The sequence below is a fragment of the Primulina eburnea genome, chromosome 14 (assembly GCF_022965805.1).
Source record: "Primulina eburnea isolate SZY01 chromosome 14, ASM2296580v1, whole genome shotgun sequence".
NCBI classification, from domain to species: Eukaryota; Viridiplantae; Streptophyta; class Magnoliopsida; order Lamiales; family Gesneriaceae; genus Primulina; species Primulina eburnea.
The window spans coordinates 2,195,119-2,217,473 of record NC_133114.1 but is presented as its reverse complement, the minus strand read 5'-3'; the positions used below and the strand labels follow the sequence as shown (position 1 = coordinate 2,217,473).

General features: G+C 32.6%; 2 protein-coding genes, 3 long non-coding RNA genes and 1 pseudogene across 5 annotated transcripts in view; 1 reads left to right on the top strand and 5 right to left on the bottom strand.

Moving 5' to 3' along the window:
• The window catches only part of LOC140811774 (large ribosomal subunit protein eL8y-like), a 67,112-nt gene extending 49,537 nt beyond the window's left edge, over positions 1 to 17,575 (bottom strand). Inside the window, exon 1 of the mRNA XM_073169843.1 lies at positions 17,552 to 17,575. Within this exon, the coding sequence (XP_073025944.1) occupies positions 17,552 to 17,554 (3 nt within the window). The 5' untranslated portion in view covers positions 17,555 to 17,575. The remainder of the gene's footprint in view (positions 1 to 17,551) is intronic.
• Positions 225 to 832, top strand: LOC140812353 (uncharacterized). Its single transcript, XR_012113650.1, has 2 exons — positions 225 to 448; positions 576 to 832. It is a non-coding gene; the product is annotated as an uncharacterized lncRNA (long non-coding RNA).
• On the bottom strand, positions 6,896 to 8,256 carry LOC140812289 (uncharacterized). The gene is made up of 4 exons (XM_073170521.1): positions 8,184 to 8,256; positions 7,798 to 8,075; positions 7,577 to 7,705; positions 6,896 to 7,486 (listed from the first exon to the last, which is right to left on the bottom strand). The coding sequence occupies exons 1-4, from the start codon at positions 8,254 to 8,256 to the stop codon at positions 7,232 to 7,234; spliced, it is 735 nt and encodes a 244-aa protein (XP_073026622.1). The 3' UTR covers positions 6,896 to 7,231.
• Positions 11,244 to 11,721, bottom strand: LOC140811775 (uncharacterized). The gene is made up of 2 exons (XR_012113528.1): positions 11,559 to 11,721; positions 11,244 to 11,432 (listed from the first exon to the last, which is right to left on the bottom strand). It is a non-coding gene; the product is annotated as an uncharacterized lncRNA (long non-coding RNA).
• On the bottom strand, positions 12,151 to 17,492 carry LOC140812288 (large ribosomal subunit protein eL8y-like; annotated as a pseudogene).
• LOC140811776 (uncharacterized) lies at positions 15,589 to 16,052 on the bottom strand. Its single transcript, XR_012113529.1, has 2 exons — positions 15,893 to 16,052; positions 15,589 to 15,714 (listed from the first exon to the last, which is right to left on the bottom strand). It is a non-coding gene; the product is annotated as an uncharacterized lncRNA (long non-coding RNA).
• Positions 17,576 to 22,355: the final 4,780 nt, after the last annotated feature.

Below are 22,355 nucleotides of genomic sequence, written 5' to 3'. Positions count from 1 at the left end.
AGCTCGTGAGATTTTTATTAAGGAATTTTTTTGGTTGATGCGACTCTGTTCTATGAATTGATGGTGACCTTGTTGCAGATGTTTTCATCTGTTGTGTTTAATGATTAAGATGCATATAAGATTATACATTTAGTTCCAGTCTAAGTTATAGATTTCATTCGAGCATGATGCATTGACACACTAATTTGTTCAAGTTTTAATAGGAGTTGAGTGGTATACTTTGTGACAAATTTTTATAGTTAAATTTTTGGGTCTTCCTCTACCCAATGTTGATATGATGTGCTTTCTCAACTTTTCTTACAGGCCAACTTCAATGACAAGTATGATGAGACTAGGAAGAAGTGGGGAGGGGGTGTTATGGGCTCAAAATCTCAGGCTAAGACAAAAGCCAAAGAAAAACTCCTTGCAAAGGAGGCTCCTCAAAGGATGACCTAAGGGGGGGTTTATTGTCATATACGTGGTTGAACCAAATGAGAAATTTAATTGTTTGTGTTATTTCCCAGATTTTAATTAGACATTGTTTTTTTTTCGATTATCGGATTTTCTTTGCCAGTTTTTGATTTAACATTGGTGAGGGAATTCATTACCTAGGTTTTCTTGAATGAAGATCTCTGATTGACTAGAAAATATATGGTAGTAGGAATCATCAAAGGAGAATTCATGGGGTGACTTCTTGGTCGCTCATGGGTTAATATTCCTTTGCTGCTTCAATTTTCACCCTGATTTTGCACATTTACTAGAAAAATTAGACGGTAAAAACTTATTTCTTCTCATGGTATCTTCTATGAATACCACATTAATATCGTAAACCTGCAAGTGACATTTTTATTTATTGGCTTATTTTAGTGTGAACAATAACAATTTAGTGATTGGCTCTTGATAGCAGGTGCGTGATAGATATTCATATATATAGTATTACTATGATTCTTATGTGGAAACAAGGATCACATTAATGGACACACAAATAACGGTCGTGTGGTTACTTTCTTTTTTATTTTATTTCTATCAAGTTATTGTTCGATAGTTTGCGAGTCGTTTGTGAGTTTTAATATTTTATTTATATAATATAATTATATATTAAATAATTATATTTCAAATCTTTATTTTCAAGTAGATTGTGAATCTTCGAATATTTAGAGTCGATCTTGAGCATGAACTGATTACGAGTAAAAAATATTAAAATTTGAATACTTAAATTTACGATCTAAATGTTAATCACGTGATATCTAGTCGTGTCAGCTGTAATTAAACTTGGACATATAGACTGATTCAATGTTAATCACATGATAGCTAGTTATGTCTGCTGTAAATTTAGATAGTTTCTTTTGCTTGATAAATGATAGCTTATGTATATAGACTCTGTACATGGTGAATTGAAAACCCATAGAAATATTTTTCCGTCTCTCCGTTTTCATCTCAACAAATAGTAATAGTAGTATTAATAATAATAAAAAATAATTATACAAAATTAATTTTTAGAGACAATAAATTTTACAAGAAACATAATTGACGATGATCCTTGTTTACTAGCGGTAGTGTGGCGCCCCAAACTCGTCACGTAATCATACAACATGTGAGGTCATATGCATAAAATTTTTCTTTTCAACGACATAATAATATAATGCATATACAACAAAATAGTGCAATCACCGCACTACCTACACTAGTGTAGCATAAACATTATAATAAATACACTCATGTAAGTCAATAAGCTATACTGTCTCTGTCTGCAATCAACTACATGTCTATTTGACTAGACACACCTAGTCTTTCACCACTATTCTGTCTCACGACATAGTCCTGTAACCTGTCCAACAGACACATCCCCCAAAAAGTGAGCATACACAACAATCATCATCGCAATACATAACAGTTATATTAACAACATAAAATATAACCGAAATCATAACATAAATACTCTCTTTACTGTTTTTGGACAATCAAACCACCAACGATATCAACGTCATCACTCTCATACTACTGCAACAACAACATCGATGATACGTCGCACCCCAACACCGACAACAGCAATATCGTCGAACGAACAACATCAACGATACGTTGCACCCCTACTCCGGCGACAGCAATATCATCGAACGAACAACATCAACGATACGTCGCACCCCTAATCCGGCGACAGCAATATCGTCGAACGAACAACATCAACGATACGTCGCACCCCTAATCCGGCGACAACAATATCGTCGAACGAACAACATCAACGATACGTCGCACCCCTACTCCGGCGACAGCAATATCGTTGAACGAACAACATCAACGACACATCTCCCAACAACGATAGCCAACGACATCAATAATAATAATAAACAACAAATATAATATCAACTTTTTTTAAAAGTAATTTAATTTTTAAAATTAATTTCAAAAGTAATTTAAAAAAAAAAACGTTTGCAAAACTAGCTTAATCCGCGCTTACGAAGCGTGGACGCTGCAAACGTGGAGCAGCGTCCGTGCAAACGAAGCACGGACGGTGTTTGCGACGGAATTTAGCAACGGATTGTTTATAACAACCGTCGCTAAAATTGCATTAGCGACGGCTTTCGCTAAAATGAATCAGCGCTGTTTAACAACCGTCGCTAAAATGAATCAACGACGGTTTAACAACCGTCGCTATTTTCAGCTACAGACGTTGATTTTAGCAATATTATCATAAAAATGCATTCCAGCAAATCATCAAGTAAACAACCACCATGGTCATGAATGGTTCAATCTTATATTTTTTTTTATAAATAACTCACCTCTAATTTTTTTTTTTAAAAAATTTATTGATGTGTTTGACAACGTCAACACTGCAATGAAAAATATTAAACTAAAATAATGAACAATATACTATACTAAAAATACAAATTTAAAATTCTTATAGGACTAATTAAAGTGAAAGTGATAAATTATATTATCAAATTTATAATTTCACCGTTGATAATTGATTTGAATTCACAAAGTTACGTGCGCATAATACAATCTATATCTCAAATAGTTTGATGATTTTACAAATCTTTCTCATTAAGAATCCAAAATCAGCATTTTATTGATAATATTGTTAAAATCCCCAACATAAAATTTTAACATTATTGTAAAAACACATCAATACATTTTTTTATATATAATGATAATGATTGTAGTTTTAATATTTTTCATTGCAGTGTTGACGTTGTCAAACACATCAATAATTTTTTTGTAAAAAAAAATTGGAGGTGAGTAATTTATAAAAAAAAATATAAGATTGAACCATTCATGACCATGGTGGTTTTTTACTTGATGATTTGCTGGAATGCATTCTATTGATAATATTGCTAAAATCAGCGACGGTTTTTTCATTGCAGTGTCGAGGTTGTCAAACACATCAATAATTTTTTGTAAAAAAAATTAGAGGTGAGTAATTTATAAAAAAAATATATATAAGATTGAACCATTCATGACCATGGTGGTTGTTTACTTGATGATTTGCTGGAATGCATTTTATTGATAATATTGCTAAAATCAGCGACGGTTTTTTCATTGCAGTGTCGACGTTGTCAAACACATCAATAATTTTTTGTACAAAAAATTAGAGGTGAGTAATTTATAAAAAAAAATATAAGATTGAACCATTCATGACCAGGGTGGTTGTTTACTTGATGATTTGTTGTAATGCATTTTTTGATAATATTGCTAAAATCAGCGACGGTTTTGTCCGTCGCCAAAAGTAGCAACGATTTTTAGCGACGGAGTTTAACACCCGTCGCTAATTCATTTTTAGCGACGGTTATTGTATACATTCCGTCGTTAAATTCCGTCGCAAACACTGTCCGTGCTTCGTGTACACGGACGCTGCTCCACGTTTGCAGCGTCCGCGCTTACAGAGCACGGGCGCTGTTCCACGTGAGCAGCGTCCGCGCTTCGTAAGCGTGGATTAAGCTAGTTTTGCAAACGTTTTTTTTAAATTACTTTTGAAATTAATTTTAAAAATTAAATTACTTTTAAAAAAAATCCCTCAATTCCAGTGATTTACCATCGTTCAACACAATAATATTTATCAATACTAAACAATAACAACATATACTCCTACGTCAATACGTACCTGATAATCGAGTATATATAAAATCTGGCCATTTCTTTGATCCTGAGACTTGTGATGTATCTAAATAATTCAACAATAATTATCAGATCATTGTCACAATATCAACACAATCATAATAGCCTCAATATATAACATCAAATAGCCCAACAACATTTAATTCAACAAAATATAAAACTCGATTATAAATCTTAATCGTTCAACAATTAATATTCCGATGTATTTAATTCACAATACTAATATTTAATACACCCTAATCAGTTAACTTCAAATAATAGACTATTTTACTACATTCGTTAAACTACGAAAACTTTATATAAACATGTAGTCTATACTTCGTAGACTCCGAATATATAATCAGAATTAATAACAATTGATAAACAACTCTCCAATCTCAATCAAACGATTAAAATCCCTAATTAAAATAAATTGAGAATAATTCAAAACAACATCATTATAATCTTCTCTACTTCGTTAAAATCATACACTATTCAACACGCTTCAATTTCTGCATGATTTAACAACTTATCGGATTTATTACAGAAATCGACGAATTTCAAAGATCACCAAAAATATAAAATTTACACATCAAATTGAAAACCTCGTATCAACGATTCCAAAACTGAAGTCGGTTCGTCGATTGGATAGGCCGATAAGTCGCAAGATGGAAAACAAAATTCAAAACCTTATTCTATTTTTTTCTCATGCCCCTGTGTTTCTCTCCGTCAAATGATATATTCCTCAATTCTGCATTCCAGATTTTCAAATTTATCTTGTTTTTTTAAAAAATATTATATCATATTATAATAATATAATATAATATTTAATATTTAATATTTTTAACATCGATATATTCTTTTAAATCAGTCAAACGATCAATTTTTTTCAAACTCAACATATGAAACTTCTATATCTTTGAGTTTTCTACGTCATATCTAAACTTCAAATCATTTGGACTTCATATGACCAAAATATGTCATATTTCACTATTTAAATACCATTAATTATTTAGTAATCTGACATTACTAAATCAACATTTTGTGATATTAACTCTAGGCATTACACAAAGTCTTCAAGGGCCGTTGTGATGGTCTAATTCTCTTGTTATAGAATTGGTTTTTGTTATAAATATAAATTTATCAAAATAATTATTGATCATGAATAATTAACAATTTCAATGTTTAAAAAACTCATAACACAGATTCCATTAACATATTTCATCATCATACGTCATGAAGAATAATTATCCTCTTATTCAGGATATTTGGTCCCTCACATTATAATAAAAATTTCCATCATCAATGGGTAAAATTTCATCAAATCCTGAAAGAAAAACACTTCAGGTGTTTGAATTTAAGTCACAGACAATCTCAGATTGATTGATCTTACTTAAATAATGGGTTTTCAACGGAGGATCAATAGTACAAAACAAGGATCATCGTTAAGAAGCCTATTGTCGTGAAATATGGACTGAACCATGTGACCTATCTGATTGAGCAGGTGGGTTTGTTATTCTGATTCTCGATGTGCATACTTCATCTAGCAAGTATTAGCACCGGGAAACTGATGGTGTCATCAAACTTCTATTTCAGAACAAGGCGCAATCGGTTGTTATTGCTCATGATGTGGATCCAATCGAATTGGTTGTTATTTCCATTTTCCTGCATAAAGCAGGGAGTCATACAACCAATTCGATTGAACCCACATCATGAGAAATAATAACCAACTAGGTCTTGCTCTACAATAGAAGTTTGATGGCACCATCAGCTTCCCGGTGCTAATACTTATTAGACGAAGTATGCACATCGAGAAGCAGAATAACAAACACACCTGCTCAATCAGATAGGTCACATGGTTCAGTCCATATTTCTCGACAATAGACTTCTTAACTTCAGGAGTTTTTCCTTCCGCTTCAGTCTGAGATTTATATGGAAAATACAACTATAAGCTTACATATATTTAGATTTTAGAATATAATCTGACAAGTTTTAAAATTTATAATTCATTTTGACATTGTGCATTAACGTAAGTATTTCTTTAATTATCCGCTAGTAAACAAGGATCATCGTCAATTATGTTTCTTGTAAAATTTATTGTCTCTAAAAATTAATTTGGTATAATTATTTTTTATTATTATTAATACTACTATTACTATTTGTTGAGATGAAAACGGAGACATGGAAAAATATTTCTATGGGTTTTCAATTCACCATGTACAGAGTCTATATACATAAGCTATCATTTATCAAGCAAAAGAAACTATCTAAATTTATAGTAGACATAACTAGCTATCACGTGGTTAACATTGAATCAGTCTATGTGTCCAAGTTTAATTACAGCTGACACGACTAGCTATCACGTGATTAACATTTGGATCGTAAATTTAAGTATTCAAATTTTAATATTTTTTACTCGTAATCAGTTCATGCTCAAGATCGAATCTAAATATTCGAAGATTCACAATCTACTTGAAAATAAAGATTTGAAATATAATTATTTAATATATAATTATATTATATAAATAAAATATTAAAACTCACAAACGACTGGCAAACTATTGAACAATAACTTGAAAAAAAAATAAAATAAAAAAGAAAATAACTACACGACCGTTATTTGTGTGTCCATTAATGCGATCCTCGTTTCAACATAAGAATCATAGTAATACTATATAGATGAATATCTATCACGCACCTACTATCAAGAGCCAATCACTAAATTGTTATTGTTCGCACTAAAATAAGCCAATAAATAAAAATGTCACTTGCAGGTTTACGATATTAATGTGGTATTCATAGAAGATACCATGAGAAGAAATAAGTTTTTACCGTCTAATTTTTCTAGTAAATGTGCAAAATCAGGGTGAAAATTGAAGCAGCAAAGGAATATTAACCCATGAGAGACCAAGAAGTCACCCCATGAATTCTCCTTTGATGATTCCTACTACCAATATATTTTCTAGTCATTCAGAGATCTTCATTCAAGAAAACCTAGATAATGAATTCCCTCACCAATGTTAAATCAAAAACTGGCAAAAAAAATCCGATAATCGAAAAAAAAAACATTGTCTAATTAAAATCTGGGAAATAACACAAACAATTAAATTTATCATTTCATTCAACCACATATATGACAATAAAACCCCCCCTTAGGTCATCCTTTGAGCAGCCTCCTTTGCAAGGAGTTTTTCTTTGGCTTTTGTCTTAGCCTGAGATTTTGAGCCCATAACACCCCCTCCCCACTTTTTCCTAGTTTCAAATAGAGCTTGTTCGAAGCTGCAGAAAATTTACAGCATGTTTTTGGTAAATCTCTTACCTTGATAGCTTCCAAAATTTTACTGAACTCCATTTTGTCTTCATTCTTCACGGAGGTCAGACACAAGACATATGCAGTCTTCTTGTGAACAATCTGCAAAATACCATGCACAAACAAAATTAAATTGGTATCACAAATATTTACAAAGGGTTTATCAAATACCATGACATAAAAAACACTTACAGTTCCTAACCTAGCCTTCCCCTTTACAATGCAGTATGGAATTTCCATTTTCCTGCATAAAGCAGGGAGCCATACAACCAATTCGATTGGATCCACATCATGAGCAATAACAACCAACTGGGCATTGTTCTGCAATAGAAGTTTGATGGCACCATCAGTTTCTCGTTGCTAATACTTACTAGACGAAGCATGCACATCGAGAAGCAGAATAACAAACCCACCTGCTCAATCAGATAGGTCACATGGTTCAGTCCATATTTAACGACAATAGGCTTCTTAACTTCAGGAGTTTTTCCTTCAGCTTCAGCCCGAGCTCTTTTCAGAAGGCGTTCTTTATTTTGAGCTTTATCCTCGGGCCTGTATTTGAGCATCATCTTGAACAGATTTGAAGCTGTGAATCCAAAAAATAATAATTTGAGTATTTGACTGAGAGTATCCCTCAAAATATTTCCTATCAGCAAGCTAGAATGCTTCAGTAATATGTTACCATAATGGATTCCTGTCAATACAGTATTCAGCAGATCAAGGACATGAATACCTTACATCCCTCCAGTGCAAATCAATCAAGAATGTAAAACAAGTAGATACGAGTCCAACAAAAAGGTACCTAAATATTGCAACTTATCACTCAAAACGATACAATTTTGGTTGGTTTTCCTGCTCCTCCACCGCAGCTCCATTCAGGTTTGGGTACTGGTCTTGTGTGAAATCATATTGTAATATTTATTTTACTTTAAATTTTAAATGATGGATTCAATTCAAATATTTCACATAAACTATTCAACTAATATAAGCGGATTGGCCATCATAAGAATACTCAATATTTCACATAAACTATTCAACTAATACATTAGAATATTGATATAATTTTCTAATATATCAATTAAATATTTCATAAAATGTATACAAATTTTGATCGTTGGTTCTAAACTTTCATTCGAGTGCATGTTCAATTTTTCTTTGTTGGGCGAGTCATGGGATTGGCCAAATCCATCTTAATTTGTCCTGTTGTCATTCTTAATTTTGAATAACACTCATCACGAACGTATTTGAAATAAACGACAGTTACTCTTCGAAATTATTTTGAAATTCAATTGAATTTTGTCCTATAACAAGATAATGACATCATTGGTTTGGAAGTCATTACATCAAATACACTGTGTTAAAACATTTCAGTTTTGCTGATTTAACAATGTTACTGATCAAATAGATAATTATAGAGCCTAATTAAATGAATTAAAGAATAAAATGAATAATCACGAGCAAAATTTTTCTAAATCAATCGGAGTCTAACTGACTATTGAGCCAAACTAATAATGCATTATTCAAAGGCAAAAAAGATAGTGATATGCAAACTGATCCAAGCACAACTGATGGAGCCCAACTGATAATAGGTTATTTCAATCGATCAGTCAGCTCAAATTCAAAAAGTCTCTAAATATTATCAGTATACTCAGTGATTAAGAATCAGAGCTCAATTCAAATATCGGATAAATTTTTCCGTACCAAAAGTCACTGATTTCCATCAAAATGTCAGAATTCATGTACATTACCAGAATCTGTCAGAAAGGACGATGAGATGACAACAACGAAATCTGTAATTAGAAACAAATATATAATTTATAAAGATGACCATTGCAAATGAAGTCTATATATAGATCATTTAGACAAGCTTTTAAACTTTCCTCTGACTCTCTGATTTTTTGAATAATCTGATACTCTGAATTTCTTGAAAAACCTTCTGCAAGCCAAACTGATCGAAGCAAGCGCACGCTGATAAGTTATTATTTGATCAATTGAAGATCAACTAGTGCCTATAAATTTCCTTGTGAAACCTTGTAATTGAAAGTAAGAAGTCTTAATGATAATTTTTATTAAGATTGAAGTATACTAAGAGTTTCAGTTAAGCAGTGATAAGTCCTATTGAAGTAGATGCTTTCAAATTGTTTGTAATTACCAAATTATTTTAGTGTTATAAATATAAATTTATCAAAATAATTATTGATCATGAATAATTAACAATTTCAATGTTTAAAAAACTCATAACACAGATTCCATTAACATATTTCATCATCATACGTCATGAAGAATAATTATCCTCTTATTCAGGATATTTGGTCCCTCACATTATAATAAAAAATTTCCATCATCAATGGGTAAAATTTCATCAAATCCTGAAAGAAAAACACTTCAGGTGTTTGAATTTAAGTCACAGACAATCTCAGATTGATTGATCTTACTTAAATAATGGGTTTTCAACGGAGGATCAATAGTACAAAACAAGGATCATCGTTAAGAAGCCTATTGTCGTGAAATATGGACTGAACCATGTGACCTATCTGATTGAGCAGGTGGGTTTGTTATTCTGATTCTCGATGTGCATACTTCATCTAGCAAGTATTAGCACCGGGAAACTGATGGTGTCATCAAACTTCTATTTCAGAACAAGGCGCAATCGGTTGTTATTGCTCATGATGTGGATCCAATCGAATTGGTTGTTATTTCCATTTCCTGCATAAAGCAGGGAGTCATACAACCAATTCGATTGAACCCACATCATGAGAAATAATAACCAACTAGGTCTTGCTCTACAATAGAAGTTTGATGGCATCATCAGCTTCCCGGTGCTAATACTTATTAGACGAAGTATGCACATCGAGAAGCAGAATAACAAACACACCTGCTCAATCAGATAGGTCACATGGTTCAGTCCATATTTCTCGACAATAGACTTCTTAACTTCAGGAGTTTTTCCTTCCGCTTCAGCCTGAGATTTATATGGAAAATACAACTATAAGCTTACATATATTTAGATTTTAGAATATAATCTGACAAGTTTTAACATTTATAATTCATTTTGACATTGTGCATTAACGTAAGTATTTCTTTAATTATCCGCTAGTAAACAAGGATCATCGTCAATTATGTTTTTTGTAAAATTTATTGTCTTTAAAAATTAATTTGGTATAATTATTTTTTATTATTATTAATACTACTATTACTATTTGTTGAGATGAAAACGGAGACATGGAAAAATATTTTTATGGGTTTTCAATTCACCATGTACAGAGTCTATATACATAAGCTATCATTTATCAAGCAAAAGAAACTATCTAAATTTATAGTAGACATAACTAGCTATCACATGGTTAACATTGAATCAGTCTATGTGTCCAAGTTTAATTACAGCTGACACGACTAGCTATCACGTGATTAACATTTGGATCGTAAATTTAAGTATTCAAATTTTAATATTTTTTACTCGTAATCAGTTCATGCTCAAGATCGACTCTAAATATTCGAAGATTCACAATCTACTTGAAAATAAAGATTTGAAATATAATTATTTAATATATAATTATATTATATAAATAAAATATTAAAACTCACAAACGACTGGCAAACTATTGAACAATAACTTGAAAAAAAAATAAAATAAAAAAGAAAATAACTACACGACCGTTATTTGTGTGTCCATTAATGCGATCCTCGTTTCAACATAAGAATCATAGTAATACTATATAGATGAATATCTATCACGCACCTACTATCAAGAGCCAATCACTAAATTGTTATTGTTCACACTAAAATAAGCCAATAAATAAAAATGTCACTTGCAGGTTTACGATATTAATGTGGTATTCATAGAAGATACCATGAGAAGAAATAAGTTTTTACCGTCTAATTTTTCTAGTAAATGTGCAAAATCAGGGTGAAAATTGAAGCAGCAAAGGAATATTAACCCATGAGAGACCAAGAAGTCACCCCATGAATTCTCCTTTGATGATTCCTACTACCAATATATTTTCTAGTCATTCAGAGATCTTCATTCAAGAAAACCTAGATAATGAATTCCCTCACCAATGTTAAATCAAAAACTGGCAAAAAAATCCGATAATCGAAAAAAAAACATTGTCTAATTAAAATCTGGGAAATAACACAAACAATTAAATTTATCATTTGGTTCAACCACATATATGACAATAAAACCCCCCTTAGGTCATCCTTTGAGCAGCCTCCTTTGCAAGGAGTTTTTCTTTGGCTTTTGTCTTAGCCTGAGATTTTGAGCCCATAACACCCCCTCCCCACTTCTTCCTAGTTTCACATAGAGCTTGTTCGAAGCTGCAGAAAATTTACAGCATGTTTTTGGTAAATCTCTTACCTTGATAGCTTCCAAAATTTTACTGAACTCCATTTTGTCTTCATTCTTCACGGAGGTCAGACACAAGACATATGCAGTCTTCTTGTGAACAATCTGCAAAATACCATGCACAAACAAAATTAAATTGGTATCACAAATATTTACAAAGGGTTTATCAAATACCATGACATAAAAAACACTTACAGTTCCTAACCTAGCCTTCCCCTTTACAATGCAGTATGGAATTTCCATTTTCCTGCATAAAGCAGGGAGCCATACAACCAATTCGATTGGATCCACATCATGAGCAATAACAACCAACTGGGCATTGTTCTGCAATAGAAGTTTGATGGCACCATCAGTTTCTCGTTGCTAATACTTACTAGACGAAGCATGCACATCGAGAAGCAGAATAACAAACCCACCTGCTCAATCAGATAGGTCACATGGTTCAGTCCATATTTAACGACAATAGGCTTCTTAACTTCAGGAGTTTTTCCTTCAGCTTCAGCCCGAGCTCTTTTCAGAAGGCGTTCTTTATTTTGAGCTTTATCCTCGGGCCTGTATTTGAGCATCATCTTGAACAGATTTGAAGCTGTGAATCCAAAAAATAATAATTTGAGTATTTGACTGAGAGTATCCCTCAAAATATTTCCTATCAGCAAGCTAGAATGCTTCAGTAATATGTTACCATAATGGATTCCTGTCAATACAGTATTCAGCAGATCAAGGACATGAATATCTTACATCCCTCCAGTGCAAATCAATCAAGAATGTAAAACAAGTAGATACGAGTCCAACAAAAAGGTACCTAAATATTGCAACTTATCACTCAAAACGATACAATTTTGGTTGGTTTTCCTGCTCCTCCACCGCAGCTCCATTCAGGTTTGGGTACTGGTCTTGTGTGAAATCATATTGTAATATTTATTTTACTTTAAATTTTAAATGATGGATTCAATTCAAATATTTCACATAAACTATTCAACTAATATAAGCGGATTGGCCATCATAAGAATACTCAATATTTCACATAAACTATTCAACTAATACATTAGAATATTGATATAATTTTCTAATATATCAATTAAATATTTCATAAAATGTATACAAATTTTGATCGTTGGTTCTAAACTTTCATTCGAGTGCATGTTCAATTTTTCTTTGTTGGGCGAGTCATGGGATTGGCCAAATCCATCTTAATTTGTCCTGTTGTCATTCTTAATTTTGAATAACACTCATCACGAACGTATTTGAAATAAACGACAGTTACTCTTCGAAATTATTTTGAAATTCAATTGAATTTTGTCCTATAACAAGATAATGACATCATTGGTTTGGAAGTCATTACATCAAATACACTGTGTTAAAACATTTCAGTTTTGCTGATTTAACAATGTTACTGATCAAATAGATAATTATAGAGCCTAATTAAATGAATTAAAGAATAAAATGAATAATCACGAGCAAAATTTTTCTAAATCAATCGGAGTCTAACTGACTATTGAGCCAAACTAATAATGCATTATTCAAAGGCAAAAAAGATAGTGATATGCAAACTGATCCAAGCACAACTGATGGAGCCCAACTGATAATAGGTTATTTCAATCGATCAGTCAGCTCAAATTCAAAAAGTCTCTAAATATTATCAGTATACTCAGTGATTAAGAATCAGAGCTCAATTCAAATATCGGATAAATTTTTCCGTACCAAAAGTCACTGATTTCCATCAAAATGTCAGAATTCATGTACATTACCAGAATCTGTCAGAAAGGACGATGAGATGACAACAACGAAATCTGTAATTAGAAACAAATATATAATTTATAAAGATGACCATTGCAAATGAAGTCTATATATAGATCAGTTAGACAAGCTTTTAAACTTTCCTCTGACTCTCTGATTTTTTGAATAATCTGATACTCTGAATTTCTTGAAAAACCTTCTGCAAGCCAAACTGATCGAAGCAAGCGCACGCTGATAAGTTATTATTTGATCAATTGAAGATCAACTAGTGCCTATAAATTTCCTTGTGAAACCTTGTAATTGAAAGTAAGAAGTCTTAATGATAATTTTTATTAAGATTGAAGTATACTAAGAGTTTCAGTTAAGCAGTGATAAGTCCTATTGAAGTAGATGCTTTCAAATTGTTTGTAATTACCAAATTATTTTAGTGTTATAAATATAAATTTATCAAAATAATTATTGATCATGAATAATTAACAATTTCAATGTTTAAAAAACTCATAACACAGATTCCATTAACATATTTCATCATCATACGTCATGAAGAATAATTATCCTCTTATTCAGGATATTTGGTCCCTCACATTATAATAAAAAATTTCCATCATCAATGGGTAAAATTTCATCAAATCCTGAAAGAAAAACACTTCAGGTGTTTGAATTTAAGTCACAGACAATCTCAGATTGATTGATCTTACTTAAATAATGGGTTTTCAACGGAGGATCAATAGTACAAAACAAGGATCATCGTTAAGAAGCCTATTGTCGTGAAATATGGACTGAACCATGTGACCTATCTGATTGAGCAGGTGGGTTTGTTATTCTGATTCTCGATGTGCATACTTCATCTAGCAAGTATTAGCACCGGGAAACTGATGGTGTCATCAAACTTCTATTTCAGAACAAGGCGCAATCGGTTGTTATTGCTCATGATGTGGATCCAATCGAATTGGTTGTTATTTCCATTTCCTGCATAAAGCAGTGAGTCATACAACCAATTCGATTGAACCCACATCATGAGAAATAATAACCAACTAGGTCTTGCTCTACAATAGAAGTTTGATGGCACCATCAGCTTCCCGGTGCTAATACTTATTAGACGAAGTATGCACATCGAGAAGCAGAATAACAAACACACCTGCTCAATCAGATAGGTCACATGGTTCAGTCCATATTTCTCGACAATAGACTTCTTAACTTCAGGAGTTTTTCCTTCCGCTTCAGTCTGAGATTTATATGGAAAATACAACTATAAGCTTACATATATTTAGATTTTAGAATATAATCTGACAAGTTTTAACATTTATAATTCATTTTGACATTGTGCATTAACGTAAGTATTTCTTTAATTATCCGCTAGTAAACAAGGATCATCGTCAATTATGTTTCTTGTAAAATTTATTGTCTCTAAAAATTAATTTGGTATAATTATTTTTTATTATTATTAATACTACTATTACTATTTGTTGAGATGAAAACGGAGACATGGAAAAATATTTCTATGGGTTTTCAATTCACCATGTACAGAGTCTATATACATAAGCTATCATTTATCAAGCAAAAGAAACTATCTAAATTTATAGTAGACATAACTAGCTATCACGTGGTTAACATTGAATCAGTCTATGTGTCCAAGTTTAATTACAGCTGACACGACTAGCTATCACGTGATTAACATTTGGATCGTAAATTTAAGTATTCAAATTTTAATATTTTTTACTCGTAATCAGTTCATGCTCAAGATCGAATCTAAATATTCGAAGATTCACAATCTACTTGAAAATAAAGATTTGAAATATAATTATTTAATATATAATTATATTATATAAATAAAATATTAAAACTCACAAACGACTGGCAAACTATTGAACAATAACTTGAAAAAAAAATAAAATAAAAAAGAAAATAACTACACGACCGTTATTTGTGTGTCCATTAATGCGATCCTCGTTTCAACATAAGAATCATAGTAATACTATATAGATGAATATCTATCACGCACCTGCTATCAAGAGCCAATCACTAAATTGTTATTGTTCGCACTAAAATAAGCCAATAAATAAAAATGTCACTTGCAGGTTTACGATATTAATGTGGTATTCATAGAAGATACCATGAGAAGAAATAAGTTTTTACCGTCTAATTTTTCTAGTAAATGTGCAAAATCAGGGTGAAAATTGAAGCAGCAAAGGAATATTAACCCATGAGAGACCAAGAAGTCACCCCATGAATTCTCCTTTGATGATTCCTACTACCAATATATTTTCTAGTCATTCAGAGATCTTCATTCAAGAAAACCTAGATAATGAATTCCCTCACCAATGTTAAATCAAAAACTGGCAAAAAAATCCGATAATCGAAAAAAAAAACATTGTCTAATTAAAATCTGGGAAATAACACAAACAATTAAATTTATCATTTCATTCAACCACATATATGACAATAAAACCCCCCCTTAGGTCATCCTTTGAGCAGCCTCCTTTGCAAGGAGTTTTTCTTTGGCTTTTGTCTTAGCCTGAGATTTTGAGCCCATAACACCCCCTCCCCACTTTTTCCTAGTTTCACATAGAGCTTGTTCGAAGCTGCAGAAAATTTACAGCATGTTTTTGGTAAATCTCTTACCTTGATAGCTTCCAAAATTTTACTGAACTCCATTTTGTCTTCATTCTTCACGGAGGTCAGACACAAGACATATGCAGTCTTCTTGTGAACAATCTGCAAAATACCATGCACAAACAAAATTAAATTGGTATCACAAATATTTACAAAGGGTTTATCAAATACCATGACATAAAAAACACTTACAGTTCCTAACCTAGCCTTCCCCTTTACAATGCAGTATGGAATTTCCATTTTCCTGCATAAAGCAGGGAGCCATACAACCAATTCGATTGGATCCACATCATGAGCAATAACAACCAACTGGGCATTGTTCTGCAATAGAAGTTTGATGGCACCATCAGTTTCTCGTTGCTAATACTTACTAGACGAAGCATGCACATCGAGAAGCAGAATAACAAACCCACCTGCTCAATCAGATAGGTCACATGGTTCAGTCCATATTTAACGACAATAGGCTTCTTAACTTCCGGAGTTTTTCCTTCATCTTCAGCCCGAGCTCTTTTCAGAAGGCGTTCTTTCTTTTGAGCTTTATCCTCGGGCCTGTATTTGAGCATCATCTTGAACAGATTTGAAGCTGTGAATCCAAAAAATAATAATTTGAGTATTTGACTGACAGTATCCCTCGAAATATTTCCTATCAGCAAGCTAGAATGCTTCAGTAATATGTTACCATAATGGATTCCTGTCAATACAGTATTCAGCAGATCAAGGACATCAATACCTTACATCCCTCCAGTGCAAATCAATCAAGAATGTAAAACAAGTAGATACGAGTCCAACAAAAAGGTACCTAAATATTGCAACTTATCACTCAAAACGACACTAACAACAGTACAGCACAAAGTATACCACTCAACTCCTATTAAAACTTGAACAAATTAGTGTGTCAATGCTCGAATGAAATCTATAACTTGGACTGGAACTAAATGTATAGTCATATATGCATCTTAATCATTAAACACAACAGATGAAAACATCTGCAACAAGGTCACCATCAATTCATAGAACAGAGTCGCATCAACCAAAAAAATTCCTTAATAAAAATCTCACGAGCTCCGACTAGATTCGGATCAATTGAAGATCAACACAAAAAGAACGAACTTTACATCGCTGCCCCCTTTCCGTAACAAAACTAAAAAATATATACTGTAAAACGACAAGATTTAGATAAGGGCAACAAACCCAAGTTCTTGTCTAGGGTCTTGGAGAACTGATGAATCGGCGGCGGAACCTTCAATCGCTGCTTCAAAATCATCTTCTTCCGTTGAATCCGCACCACTTGAGGCCATTTCAAGTATCTATGAAGATCCTTTTCTGTGGTAAAGCTCCTTCTATTCCGAATTGCTTAGGACGTTTCTCGAAGGGTGGATTGACCAATTTCTCGGCATTTTTGTTGGCAGCAGAAGCTTAGCTCTTTTTTGGAGCCTGAAAGAATTTGGAGCTGAAAGAAGAACCATGTTATTCACCATTTCTCAATTGCAGCAACATGAGGAATAACCATTAAACTCTAAACCTGTTTTTTTTTTTTTTTATGGTAATGGGCTTCTACTTGGCCTAATCTTCCTGGACTTTCCTTACAAACGAAAAGAGATTCTCTTTTTAAAAAACCAAAAAGTATTTAAGATAATTTTTCATTAATTTAAATATAATACTTTTTGTTTTTTAAAAAGAGAATCTCTTTTTGTTTTTTAGGAAAGTCCAATATAATACTTTTTGTTTTTTAAAAAGAGAATCTCTTTTCGTTTTTTAAGAAAGTCCAGGAAGATTGAGCCTAAGTAGAAACCTATTAATGCTCCATAAAAAAAAAACAGTTTTAGGGTTTAATTGCCATTCCTCAAGTTGATGCAATTGAGAAACAGTGAGTCTCCCCTCAGCCTCATTCATGTCCACACACGTAAATTCTTTTTGAATAATATGGGTTCTTCTTTCAGGCTCAAAAAAAAAACTATTTTTTAACAAAAATTGAAAAATTATATCTATACTATATTATTATATAATACGAGAGCGTCAAATACTAACCGAATGAAATCGTAGGTTAATTTTATATTTGTCTAAAACACTCTTTATCTTATCAACAATTTATTTTCTTTCTCTGTGTTTTTGAATTTTTAAATGATTATATGAAATCTAAGATTAAAAAAATGTTTTGTGATTTTTTATATTTTAATATAAAAAAAATTTGTGAGACGATCTCGCGAGTCAATTTTATGAGAAAAGTCTCTTATTTGAGTCACTCCTGAAAAAATATTAAATTTATGTCAAAAATATTAATTATTATTGTTAATATGGATAATTTTGACCGGTCTCAGGGATAAAAATCCGTAAAATCGTCTCACAAAAAACCTACTATTTAATATAATCTCTAAAAGTTCACATAAATATTATGTAACATGAAATACATATAATGTGTATGCCTACCACTAGACGTTAATTTAAATTGGTGAACATAGTTAAACCAAGCAAATTAATTTTTTTTATATTCTTAACTATCTTTTTAAATCAATGATATTGTTAAAAATATTTATTTTTTTCGTATAATATGTATATAATTGAACTCTTTTAGTCATGACAAATATAAATATGGAAACTTGGAGATTAAAGTAATTGAAAATTTTACCCATCACGGGTACTCTAAAATATGATCAAGAATTTAAAATAAGAAGAATAAAGAGAAAAACATCACAACACTTGGTTGTGTGAAGAACAAATTTATTCAATTGTTGAGTGATTTACTAATGAACTCCTGCACCTATATACAACTTCCTACACTATCTAAATCATTCTTTTGTCTAATGGTGGAGCTCAAGCCACCAGAATATTCTACATTACTCTATACAATTGAAGGTTCTAGAACTCTCTACAATTGTCTTCTATGCACACAGGAGAGCCCTAAAAGTGTTTAAATCTTCCTCAAACTTTCCACACTTCTCTAGATTGGCCTGAATGCTTTTATACTTAATCTTTTTTCCACAACATTCTACAAAATTCCCTAGCATTTTTATGCTTATCAACGTGCATACCCTTTCCTCCAACAAACTCTTTGTATCTCTACAAAATTTTTAAGTCACTTGTGCTTCCGTATTACTGTAACACCGAAAATCATTCTCTAAGGTTGTTTTGCTTACTTTCATAGGGGTGTAATCGAGAAGAAAAGATTGCATGAGTACTTAGAAGAGCTAAGTACATGGCATTAGGGTTCATCTTAGTTTGTAGGTGAATTTATGTGCAGTTGTGCTCATGTGGTAATTTATATATACATATATGTATGTGTGTGTGAGTGTACGTGCACACACAAAAGTGTCAAAATTTGAGAATTTGCATCTGTATATGTGTCAATAATGTGTGTGCATAATTGGTTTAACCTGATATATTTTAATCTATTGTAAGACCCTAAAATATATTATCCGGTAATTTAACATAATTAGAATAATTATTGTGTTGTAAATCAAAATAATTATTTACGCCAAATAATTTTTGAAAGTGTGTTAAAAATATGTATTTTAGTATATCGAAGAATTAAATGATATAAAATACATATAGAGTTTAAATAACACACGGGAACAAAATAAATACAAACCAGAATAAATGAGACTGACTTACTATTTTTAATAACCAATTATTATTAAAATACATACATATACATACAATACACACACATTTATCGTTATTAGAAAAGGAAAAAAAAAAGAAAGAAATGGAGAACAAGCTTTTCCCGTAAGCTTCCTTTTTTCCCATTCGTGTCACCACTGTAGCAGCTACCGAATAATCGCATAACTTCTTCGTCCAATTCAAAACTCAAAAATTCTTGAAGGATTGTGTTCCTAACACCTTAAGTTACGATTCAAGCCATAAATCGGTAAATTTAAGCAAGGATTCAGCAAGATCGAAGCTGTTGTTTTCTACTATGTTTCTGCGCGTTGCTTCTCCTCCTTTTCCGACATTTTCCAGTCGATTTTGGGTGTTTTCGATTAGTTTTCCGATGAATTTTCGGCGAGACATCACGATGGATCGGTTCGGGCACCTGAAATGGTGCTTCAAACACAATATTCTCAATGAGTTGCAATAGTTCGTGTTCTAAGAATGTAAATACCGATGAATTAAATCGAGTTTGGTTTTAAACCAAGCAGAAAATACTCGAAGTAATCATTCGTTAAGAAAGCAGATCAGTTTAAAGCTTTTAGCTTGTGTAAACTGATTAACAAAATAAGGGGGATCAGTTCTTGCTTGTATCAGTTCAGTTCTTGCTTGTATCAGTTCAGTTATGGTGAGAACTGAGCTGATATCAGCTCGAACTGATCAAATCAGTTTAAAACAAAAGTTAAACAGTTAAGTACAAAAGATATGTTTATGATGTTCGGAGACTTCAACAGCTCCTACGTCACCCCTTCTATCTCCTCAGGTAGTATCCATTAGAAGACTTTGATTTATTCAACTGCCTGTACAAACTCACTCATCTTAGGACTTACCCTACTGTCTAACTGAACTCCTAGTCTAAACTGAAGGCAACACCTTCCAGCCAACACTTGTTTAACATCTATGTGTTAAAGACTACATACACAAGTTTTACGTCTTTGTGCAAGACTCGCTCAACTATTCAATAATCTCTTTTCTCTCTGTATTTGTGAGTGATTGTGTGTGCGTGTGTGAGAACTGATCTATGAATACAAAACGAAAGTGTTCTCACACACTGAGGAAATTGTGCTTGTAATCTAAGCTGATAACACGTTGAAGTGTTCCCTCAAATCTGGGCTGATTGATTCTTACAAGCTGATATAAATTCTGCATGCCCTTCTTCTTCTTTCTGATTTTCACACACTCTTCTTTTTCCGCACACACTTACGTGCATCAGTTGATGGTCTTGATCTAGTATTTATAGGAGAAATGAATCCGTACATCAAGACTCATCAAATATGTTCGTTGAACTTTGAATTTGTTCCTCGAAATTTGTCTTGTACCCATTCTGGAACATTTTGGCTTTATGGTCTGCTGCAACGTTCATTACTGTACTATTAATAGTACAATTGATTTTATACCGTTGTGCACAGCTGGATTTCATTAGATTAGCACGTAGTGTTTTGCAAACTAATTGATTGCTAACTGATGCTCTGAACTGGTCTGTTGAACTGGTTCGGTGAAATCAGTTCGCTCGTCAGCTGAACTGATTTCACTGATTCAGTTGAACTGGTCAGTTGAGCTCTTCATCAGTTGAACTCTTCATCAGCTGGCTGGACTTCTGAAGGTCTTTTGCTGAACCACCTATCAACTGAACAATCAGTTGAACTATATGTAAATGCATGAAAATCCTTTGATCTAACTTGTGTGCATGTTTTTGATTAAGTTTGACATGAAACTTTGCATTTTTATGACTCATGCTCACGTTTTTATTCATTGTTGCAAGGGGCTGCCGATTTTTATGGTTGCTAAGGGGCGTGTAGGCTGTAAAATAAGGAGACATGATGCTGGATTCGAGGGTGTACAATGGTTAGGTGAAGGCCGAAAGGTGGTGCATAGGAGGCTAGGGTTTTGGGCGTTTTGGTGAAAGATTAGGGAAGACTCAGCTGAAAGGGGGCTGAACAAGACCAAGGTGCGGTCTAGGAAGATCCAACCGAGGTCCAGGGGAGGCCCAAACTCAGTTGGTCTCGAGTAGAATAAGGGTCCTTAGGTTAGAAGCCGATGCGCTTCAAGGGAGGCTTGGGTGTGCCCTTCCCGTGGTGTTTTGAGTGGTGCGCTTGCTCGGGGCTGAGGGCTGGGTTTAGGTCGGTCCAGAAGGGTCCTAAGATGGGAACGTATCGTATTATCGTAAATCCTATTTTGATTATCGAGAATTCATGAAATTGTTATGCTATTAAGTGTATTAAGTATATAATTGACAATGAAAGTGAGAAAATAGGTAGTGATAATGAAAGATTGTATTAGAAATTGATTTGTGTTTGAAAAATATGTTGAACCGCAATGGAAAAGTGACACATGTTACGTTTTTTAGCATAATTATCTGAGTATTAGTCCAAATGAAATGAAATTAATTTCATTAGGAATCTAATACATATTACTAAAACTTTCATGTTTTGAGTTTTGTCCAAATTCATTTGGAAATAGGGGCAAAATCATCCCGAAGTGTATCGTGTGCATTGCAGTTCCTTCACTGACATATTTTTGGAGAATGAGCATAACTCTCGCGTCCGATATCCAAATTGAGTGAGGTTTGTGGCAAATGAAAGCTACAACTTTCATGTTGACCACGTTTGCTAATTTGAAACTTAAAATAGTGTT

What these genes read in the sequence shown, in the direction of transcription:
- LOC140812289 (XM_073170521.1), bottom strand. Translation starts at nt 8,256, where the DNA reads ATGGAGCTGCGGTGGAGGAGCAGGAAAACCAACCAAAATTGTATCGTT. An exon ending in TGACCTATCTGATTGAGCAG is followed by an intron (nt 7,706 to 7,797) that starts GTGGGTTTGTTA and finishes CTTCTATTGCAG; the next exon opens with AACAATGCCCAGTTGGTTGT. An exon ending in GGAAGGCTAGGTTAGGAACT is followed by an intron (nt 7,487 to 7,576) that starts GTAAGTGTTTTT and finishes GGTATTTTGCAG; the next exon opens with ATTGTTCACAAGAAGACTGC.